General features: G+C 37.2%; 1 protein-coding gene across 2 annotated transcripts; it reads right to left on the bottom strand.

Annotated features, from left to right (window-relative positions):
• Positions 1-288: 288 nt before the first annotated feature.
• LOC118051076 (uncharacterized) lies at positions 289-7,586 on the bottom strand. Of its 2 annotated transcripts, XM_035061611.2 has the most exons (6): positions 7,449-7,586; positions 6,305-6,467; positions 2,859-5,073; positions 2,473-2,593; positions 1,657-1,716; positions 289-1,566 (listed from the first exon to the last, which is right to left on the bottom strand). In XM_035061611.2, exons 3-6 carry the CDS (start codon positions 5,036-5,038, stop codon positions 568-570), a joined length of 3,360 nt encoding a protein of 1,119 aa, XP_034917502.1. In that variant the 5' UTR covers positions 5,039-5,073; positions 6,305-6,467; positions 7,449-7,586; the 3' UTR covers positions 289-567. The 2 variants fall into 2 exon arrangements, with proteins under 2 accessions (XP_034917502.1, XP_034917503.1); XM_035061612.2 differs by lacking the exon at positions 6,305-6,467.
• Between the last annotated feature and the right edge of the window lie 1,826 nt (positions 7,587-9,412).

Below are 9,412 nucleotides of genomic sequence, written 5' to 3'. Positions count from 1 at the left end.
CGAGTACAGTTTGCCTCATTTGACTTGCAAAGAAGCCCCCCCATCCCTTCCACGGTAGAGAAAATCATGCACGAGGTTGGTTTACTTGTCGGCAGAGAGAGAGAGAGAGAGAGGAGAGGAGTTCACTTCGCCTAAATAGTACTGGTAGAAAATGGAGTCTGGGTGTATGACCAGAAGAAGACTGAAACGCTAGTCTTTGATCAAATGAGAAGGCGGCGGCGGGGCGGCGCGGCGGACGGCCTGAAACATAAGAGGTATAGAGTAGAAACAGGGGCATCTTGATACCTCTTATCACATTAAACATCTGGGTCCATTTATTAATTTTTCATTTTAGAGCAAGTTTAGTACTTGGAAAAGCTCAATCACACCCAAAAGAGGACCATTTAGAAGGTGCAATACAAGCCGGTATACATCGTTCTTCCCTTGATCTAATTCACGGCCACTTTTGCATGACTAGTATTCTAACTTTTGATTGGCTCTAGAAAATCTAATTACAGTAACAATGAATTGAAGCTAATCATGGTTACAGAACCATAAAGATGGAATACAGAAAGAAAACTAACATAATCAAAAGCCTCTACTTGTAGGAGCATCTCTACGCCAAGCCAAGCCCTGCAGCCCGGGCGAGCCATTGACTTGCCCTCCACCAGATTGATAAGCAGGATAACCATGGGGTCCAGGCTGAGGAGCTGCCCAAGCGCCTTGCTGCCAAGAAGGGGCACCGTTTTGTTGACCATGTATCAGATTCACTTGAGGCATGGCTGGAGATCTTCCTAATGGTGCCCTTGTCTGGTGTACACTTTGCTGCACCATGTGGGCTCTTAGAATTGGCTGCCGTACACCATGCACGTGCATTGGCTGAGGATGAGCGCGCTGCTTTGGGGTTTCTTCTGGGTGCCACTCTGGCATGTCGTCGTCGTCGTCGTCGTCATCATTATTCCATGGCTGCACTGGTAGAACATCGGTTTTAGGTTGTCCATATCTGTGTACAAGTTCTCTCAAATCTAGAGGACGAGATGGGATTTGGGGATATGAATTGTGAGGGGCCATTCCCTGTCTCCTAGGAGGGTTTTGGTTCGAAAACTCTGATCTTGATGCAATAGAGCCACTAGAAAAATTGAACTCGGGTAAGTCATCCTCATCCCGGCCAGCCGGTGGGCCAAACCCGGGAGGCACATCATCATCGTCTTCATCAGGTTGGGGGTTGAGATGGGCAGAAGTTCCACTACGAGGTGGTGGCAGCGGATGTTTTGATGCAATATTCTCATTCATATTAGTATCCTTATCATGGTGTCTCCTAGAAGTAAGGTGGTGTTGCTTTTTTGAGTTGAGTTTATGGTGTGATGCAGCGGTGGGTGATATTATTGACGTTACTTGAGCTCTTCTCCACACAATAACACCAATTAGACCATTATCAATAGCATTAGGGGCCTCAAGTTGGTCCGTTGGAAGGACCTTGATGAGCATTTCACGTGTCTTTGAACGAGATGGGCATAAATAAAGTTCCACTCCATGAGCAGGCTCAGCAAAACCCACTCTCTCATCCAAAACATAGGAATCGGCAACCTGCAGCAGGCGTTTCAGTCACAGCTGACAAAGAAAACTGACAAAGCCTAAAGAGTGATGAAAAGCAGCAGAGTTTTTCATGTTTCTTACCCCTCTAAGACTTGCCCTCTCACTCTCCGTGGACCCCTCCTTGCAAACAAAGTGCACTACCTGCAAAAGCAGAAGTCAATTACGTTAGCAACATGGAAAGCAAATGGGGCCTTTTCAAGTTATGCTTTAAAGGAAAAAAGGATACAGATCCTCCCTATGACATATCAGATTTTATGGGAAAAAGAGCCAGAAACTGGCAAGATCGAACCATGCTGTGTGTTATATAAAACTAAGATATTTTATCTTCCATCAATATATTCTGGGTACGCGGGTACTTTAAATCTGCTCAGATTTCTGGGAAGATATCCCAACCAAACAATGGCATCCGTTAAATAAATATTCCAGGCTGATTTAGTATCTTTGTACACCTCTTTCCATTGGAAAGGGAAATAAAATGTATCCCTGTTCGTTCCCATTCAGAAGGCAAGAAATGAAAGCAACTATCTTTACTCGGACGCCCTACACACCAAAACCAGTTACTGTTTGCTCTTGAGAGCCAACAACATGTGGCGTTTCACAGATTCCGCAACAAATTCCTTGCACGTTTTATTTTATTCCTCTCAGTAACCAACTTTCCCTCAGCAACCAAAAAATCAAATCATTGGAGGCCAAATATTGTTTTTCCTTTATATGAACTTTATCAAGCCATTCATTCACACAAATCTTTAGTAAGATGTCATTCACCAAAAATAAAAAGACCCTAATTCTGCAGCAGCAGAAGAGTGGGATTAATAAGCAGGGATAGCAAATTATCCCCCTTTTCTGGACAAAAGTAGCATAACTGAAATTTAGTACAGAGAAATAAACTTGAGATACCATAACAGCACGACTTCGGGACATCAAGAGCTCCTGGAGAAACTTCTCAAACGCATCAAGTCTGACTCTCCCTTTGACCTCAACAACGCCAGACCACTCTTTTGCAGACGTTCTGTCACCACTGCAGCAAGAAAAACAGATCAGCAAAAAGTAACAAGTTTCACAGTGACAACCACCTAATTCATCATAAACGAATTAGAAAACTATAGAGCACTGCTCATCCAGTGTAATGTATGCTTGGATGGCAGGCAACTAAAGGTTCTAATTCTTAGCAAGAGACCCCATAAAACATCAGATGAAAGACAAGTACAATACTATCTGTTTCCCGTGCAAAAAACTATTTGACAACGTATATGCTTTTAATGCTAGGTGACAAAAACACATACCTTTTAAAGATGCCAACAACTGAGGTCATGGTGGAAATACTCAGCTGAAGTAAGCCTTCCCAGACATGTTCACCCTTGGATGCACCGGTAGAGGGTGTCATTTTGGATTCTACGCGAATGCTGGCATATCTCCCATCAGTTTCAGATGATGTGCTAGTTTCCTCAACGTTTTTAGATTTTTCTGGGATGCTACCAACAGCATCTTTTGTAGCTACCACATGAGACTTGGCTTCTGGCCGAAGCTGTGAATCATCATTGTCAAGGGTGGGTGTTGTTTTTCCAGCATCCTCTGGTAAATTTTCAAATGGTGGTTCTGAATCAAGGGATTCCATGAATTCATCCAGAGAGACAATTGGAGGAAGATATTCTGCATCTTTCAATTCATCGTCCACCATGAGTCCTTGCATCAAATCATTTCCTTCACTTGAAGGAATTGTAAGCGTATAAGACGCTGCCCTGTCTTCTAAATCACTCTTGTCATCAGTAGCATTCACTTTGTCTTTCATTTGATCAGGTTTAGAACCCAGAGAACCTTCCTTCTCATCTGATTTTGGTCGTGTAATGAATGAATTCATCCCAACAGCAACCTCCATTGCTACACTATCCTGTTCAACTTCAACTTGAAACTCACCCTTGTGAGTTTTCTTCACCAAACGTCTAATATCAACATCCAAATCAGGCAAAACCACCATTTGAGCAAGTTCCTCGGCTTTTGCCATCCGCCATTCCGAAAGCTCCTTAGATGCAAGTTCCTCTGCAGTCATAGAGCAGAGTCGCCCTGGGGGAATCTCTCCGGACATAACTTTTTCTCTTAGTTCAGGATTATTACGATCTTTCAAATTGAACAAAAGAGACCTGCCCTTCTCCTTGTACTTCTTGTTTACCCCTCCAAATAATTTGAAGAGTTCTGCTTCAATTTCAGAGGCCAAAACTTGCGGATCCCTGACTACTTCTTTTCCAACATATTCATCGATATGCTCCTGGCCATGCAATGTTTGGGCAGCTTCAATCTCCTTTTTCTCTGCTATCTCTGCATCAGGTTCCAGAATCCAGGACAATCCATTACCCTGCAACAATTCATCTTTAACCAAAAAACTGTCACTAAATGAAATATCCTCATCACGGAAAATATTACTGGATGGTAATTCCTGCCCGTCATTGTTTGATGTCTCAGTTGCATAAGCATTTCCTTGAGTATTGGAAGTTTCCTGAGATGTCTTATGGCTGTCAGAATGGTTTTGGGTAAAAGAATTGTCCTTGGTGGACAAGGATTCCTTGGGCTCATGAGACAAGTGGTGAAAACCAGCTGCACCAGAAGTTTGTCCCATAGGTTGAGTCTCTTTGTGTTTCTGCACCTGAGCATTTGCATTCTCACCTTCAGAGTACTTTCCAGAACTCGAAGTTTTATCGTGCTGCTGAGAAACCAGAGCCAGCGCATCTGCCAGTGATTGTCTTAGCTTGGACCTCACAGAATCAGACTCACTGTTAGCCTTCGAAGATGACTTCATCTGTCCAGTTTGATTTTTCTGAACTGACGATTGCTGCAGTCCAGTTTTACTAGAAGCTGACCTCTTAGATGGTGCTTGTGGACGATTTGATCCTGACGAATTTAAAATAGACTGGATCTGTACAGGTAGTTTATTTGGTGTCAGGGTTGGCTGTAGCCATGGCCTAAGTTCCATTTGCGCAACCTGGTTGTGAGACATTAATAACTTCCGTGACAAAGAATTGTTGGAAGAAAGTTCCTCAGGGGCCTTTCGCTTGTTCAATAGTGATGACTGCTGTGATCCAGTATTATGAAACACAGTTTCCACGTCTCCCAGCTGCCTCCTAGATAAGAATTTCTCTGGAATCATATTATAGGCACGGGGTTCCATGTGTCCTGCTTGTATACTTGATAACGAGAAGTTCTGCAGAACATGATCATTAGGCAATGGTTCTGACAACTGTACTTGGATGTTTGATATCGACATCTGCTGTGATAAAGAATGGGTTGAAATTGGTCCCATCTGTCCCATTTGCATGTTCGACATGGACATCTGTTGTAATGCAGGATCATGGATTGCAGGTTCCATCAAACCCATTTGCATCGACGAGTCCAGTTCGTTTGAAATGTCTTCCGACTGACCCAATTTGATGTTCTGCACTAATGATTGCTGTGATACAAGATTGTTGGACATGCTGGGCAATCAACATGAAAGGAACGCAAAAGCCACTACAAAACAAAACATTCTTTGTTAGTTCCTCAACTCAAGACTGAAAAAGTCAAGGTTGCATGTCTAGATTATTCAGAATAGTGACATCAAAATTCGAAGGAAAAAAATCACACATGACCAAGTTACATCCATATCTTCTAATAAAATAAAATGTCACTCTAACAGGCACGAGTAACAAAAACTCATATGGTTTGTTTATGGTGACAGCTATAAGAGCTGTAAGGCATCTTCAAATTTGTTTTCTTCACTTGCCGGTGGAATACCATTAACAGATAATTACTCCGACCATGAAGAGCACAAGACACCGAGAATCAGATGGAATTCCATGGTGAAAAAAGATGGGAGTCATGTGTGCATTCCAGGTTCAGTATTTTAAATATGTGTGTATTCACTTATAAATCAACTTTTAATCTCAAGGCATTGCCATCAGTGCTGACAATTTTACATAATTTACCAAGATTTATTGTCCCAATTTGACTTCGTCCAACTTTTTATCTGATGAAATTATCTTGCCTTCGCACTTTACTACACTTAAATGAAACAGGTGTTGCACAGGAAGCCTGTCAGCTGGCACGATAAGATTTCCTTCTTTGAAGTCCATGGTAATCGGCAATCAATAACTGATGAATTTTTAACGCATACCATTTTTTGTACCGTATATTCTTGCCATGGCACAAAGCACCGGCTTAGCTTGAAGGAATTAATAGTTCAAAAATCAAGATAGATCAGCTGCATTAAGATGCTTATATAGAGTCACTGTAACCAGTAAAATAGGCACCAGAAATCACAGTAAAATGCAGTCTCCCTTTTCAGAACTTATAAGCTCTAATCTGCTTTTTTTTTAATTTATTTGACAAATCTATCCACAATGCTGAAGAGCAACTCAATGCTATATATGATTTAATTTTAAACAAACGATGGCAAAAAATCAATTTCATCTTTTGATCACCAACCATAGCTTGTCCATTCATTCATATCAAAGAAATTACGTGAACGTATATACACCTATTGGGACAAACACCTGAAGGGTAGCAGTTGACAATCTGTCGTGACTTATCTATTACTAGTTGATGATTCCACGGTATATTGGACACAATCAAAACTTATCTAGCCACACGCGCAAACCCGTTTGTTGGCTTCCAAATTTTTACAATCAATAATCTATTGAGAGGTAAAACTGCACCTAAAAAAAACCCCAAGAAAATTCTTGAAATACAGATGGAGGCATTCAAAATGAGACGCCATCACCAAGTGCAAATCCCATCTAAGCGGGGTTCCAAGAGGGTGCTCTTGATACAGTCACAGACTTCAGCACTTTTGCATGAAGTGGCTGCTCTCAAGACCTCACCCATGAACGCGCACACTTAGAATTGGCATCCCAATGCTTTTACCACTGCACCACACAAAGATTCCTATATCATGCAAACATAACAGGAACAAAACAACATTTCACTAATAAAAAAATAATCCCAGATAACGGGCATGTTTAGGGTACTTTCTTTTAAAAGGAGATGCCCACCCACAAGTTATAAGACAGCTTGCAACACATATTACAACTACGAGGATGATTTGCCAATAAATTACAACTAAAAAATTTTCAAAAATTATCGTGAAAAACTTGCCACAATTACTGATGAATATTGCAATAGGAGAGACGCCAGAAAAAAACACAAATACACAAAAGTCTCTACATCCATAGGAGTGAGGAGCTTTTATTTTTCACTATGTCAAAATAGAATTACATCGAATGTATATATTTATGGTAAATCATAAACTGCTCAAAAAATACTAACCCTCCAAGTATTAATAATTTTTTTCTAATACCCTTTTATACCACTGGGAATGCCCTCGCACCCCAATAATATTAATAAATTTTTCTAATAATTTTAATTGTACCGCGAGGAAAGCCCCGTATCCTCAACCTATTAATCACCCTAACAATAAAACAAAAAAATAGTTTCTTCTGCTCCGCTCCACAGCATCTGCCTCTGAGATACAAACTACAACAAAAAAAACCTAATCATATCTAAATACCCTCAAAAACAATATATTTCAACTATAGCTAAACAATTATCCAGAAAAATTCAAATTCACAAAACCAGAAAAACTGATCAAAAATGAAATCAACTGTCTCAAAACTTCAAATCACAAAAAAGGAATGTAATCATAAACAAGTCCGATTCGTAATCCCTGATTAAATTCACGCATCCACAAAAGAACGCAATCAAATTCAAATCAAGCTAACAATACACTTCTACTATAAAAACAAAACCCTAATTTCACATCATAGGCACCGATTCGACTCTCGAGAAGCACAAGACAACGCGAACAGGATATCGAGTTTCGGTAAAAGTAATATAGCGGTGAGTTGTACCTGATAAAGAGAATCGAGCAGACTCTGAGCCAGATAGAGATAGAGAGAAGGGCAGCAATAGAGAGGTAGAGCCTTTGGCTTTTAGAGAGAGAGAGACGAATAGAAAACCTAGAAAGCCAATCTGAAGAGGACTATGGAAGGCATGCGTTTGGCAGGGACTTTTTTCGTATTTAATGGAAAGAGCTAGGGGTGACACGTGGAAGATTTTTTTCTTGTAATGTGGGACCTACTTAGTACTTGTATGTTTTTGCTGTGGAAACGAGTTATATAAAATTTTGAAATTTTGTTTGGTTTTTATTTGTTTTTATATATTATTAAAAATAAATTTTAAAAAATAAAAATATATTATTTTTATTTATTTAAAAAAATATTTTAGAAAATAACAGTATCACAATATCTATATTACTCACGTTATAAGGACCCACGTTTGTTTATTTTTTTGGTAAATTATGTTACCATTTTGGTTTTTATTAGTAATTATAATAATTATTGTTTTTTTTCTTTTAATTGTGCAGGCAAGCCATTACTTAAAAAGTGATATGCATTTATACACTCACCAATTTTATTTTTATTTTTTATAAGAAATAAAAAAATTTTCATCTATCAAAAAATAATTTCACATAGGTAACGTTATGAAATAGAAACAATTAAAAAAAAAAAAACAGGAATATATTTAGTTAAAAAAAATAAAAATAAATTTATACATGTGATAATTTTAGAGTTTATTTTTATAATTTAAACAAAAGAAATATTTTTTTAATATAATATTTATTATTTTTTAATTCTACAATATTATTGTAATAAACTCATAATTATAAAATTATCCAACTAAAATAAGTAAGGATAAAATTTATTATTATTATAGTTTTAAAACCCAACTTGGAGTAAGGATTGGGTCATCAGTTGGAAAAATCAACCCGGGTTAACCTATATTTTTTTAAAGGATCAAACGACATTGTTTTTAACTAAGGTTATTGTACTATTAATTTCGACATTCAATATAAACTAAAAAAATAATGTTTAATAATTTTTTAAAAATAGATGAACTCGACACTAATATAAATTAATAATAAAATAGATATTTTTATAATTTATTATGTTATGTCTATCATCAATCAAATATAATACAAAGATAATTACTATATCTTATATATCATTGTCAAGCACAATTTTATTTTCATCTCTTATTCTATCTTCTTTATTTTTATCCTTTTTGTATCATATATCTATAACCAAGATATTACCCTAGAATAGTTTGTCTCTTCTCGTTAATTGCATCCAGCAATGAAGCATGTAAAGTATAGATATAAATTTTAATAGATTTTTTAATAGAAAATGCAGTTTAACAATATTCTTATCCAATTAATTAATTGGAATTATTTTTTTACTTCTATCTATAAAATACTTACAAATGTTTTTAAAATTTGATTCTAAATGGTGATTAAAAGCTTTATAGCTTTAATTATCTATGTGACTTGTGATTTATTAAAAAAACAAACAAACAAACATTTTTTGCCAAATGTATTGCAATGATAAATCAAATTGAATCTCTTAGCATTTTTAGATGATGATGCTCCAAAAATCCAGAATACTAGGGAAATTACTTTTTGTTGCGTTTGGATAATATAGGAATATAAGTTCATATCAATCTTTTATTTTTTATATCTAAAGGTTTCAAATGTTGGTGACAAATTCTGGATTTCCTACAAAAACAATCTCTTTTTAGGGATTTTAGGGGCCTTTCAATGATTAAATCGATGACTTAATTATGAAGATTTGTAGTAAATAAGCATTAAATTCCAAGAATAAGAATGTTTGTTCTTCGTTTATATATGATAAATACTAAGAATAAGTTGTAAGAGAGTGAAAGTTATGAACCCTACTTGAGTTGTTCAAAGTGCATTTATAACCTTTTTCCTTTTCTCTTCGAGAGGTTGAAAATGTTTTCTTCTTCATCCAAATGG

This window comes from Populus alba, chromosome 18 (genome assembly GCF_005239225.2).
Source record: "Populus alba chromosome 18, ASM523922v2, whole genome shotgun sequence".
Classification (NCBI taxonomy): domain Eukaryota; kingdom Viridiplantae; phylum Streptophyta; class Magnoliopsida; order Malpighiales; family Salicaceae; genus Populus; species Populus alba.
The sequence above is the reverse complement of the archived record's forward strand: the minus strand, read 5'-3'. Positions and strand labels throughout refer to the sequence as shown.

What these genes read in the sequence shown, in the direction of transcription:
- LOC118051076 (XM_035061611.2), bottom strand. Translation starts at nt 5,038, where the DNA reads ATGTCCAACAATCTTGTATCACAGCAATCATTAGTGCAGAACATCAAA. An exon ending in GTTGTTGGCATCTTTAAAAG is followed by an intron (nt 2,594 to 2,858) that starts GTATGTGTTTTT and finishes TTCTTGCTGCAG; the next exon opens with TGGTGACAGAACGTCTGCAA. An exon ending in AGAGGGCAAGTCTTAGAGGG is followed by an intron (nt 1,567 to 1,656) that starts GTAAGAAACATG and finishes CGCCTGCTGCAG; the next exon opens with GTTGCCGATTCCTATGTTTT.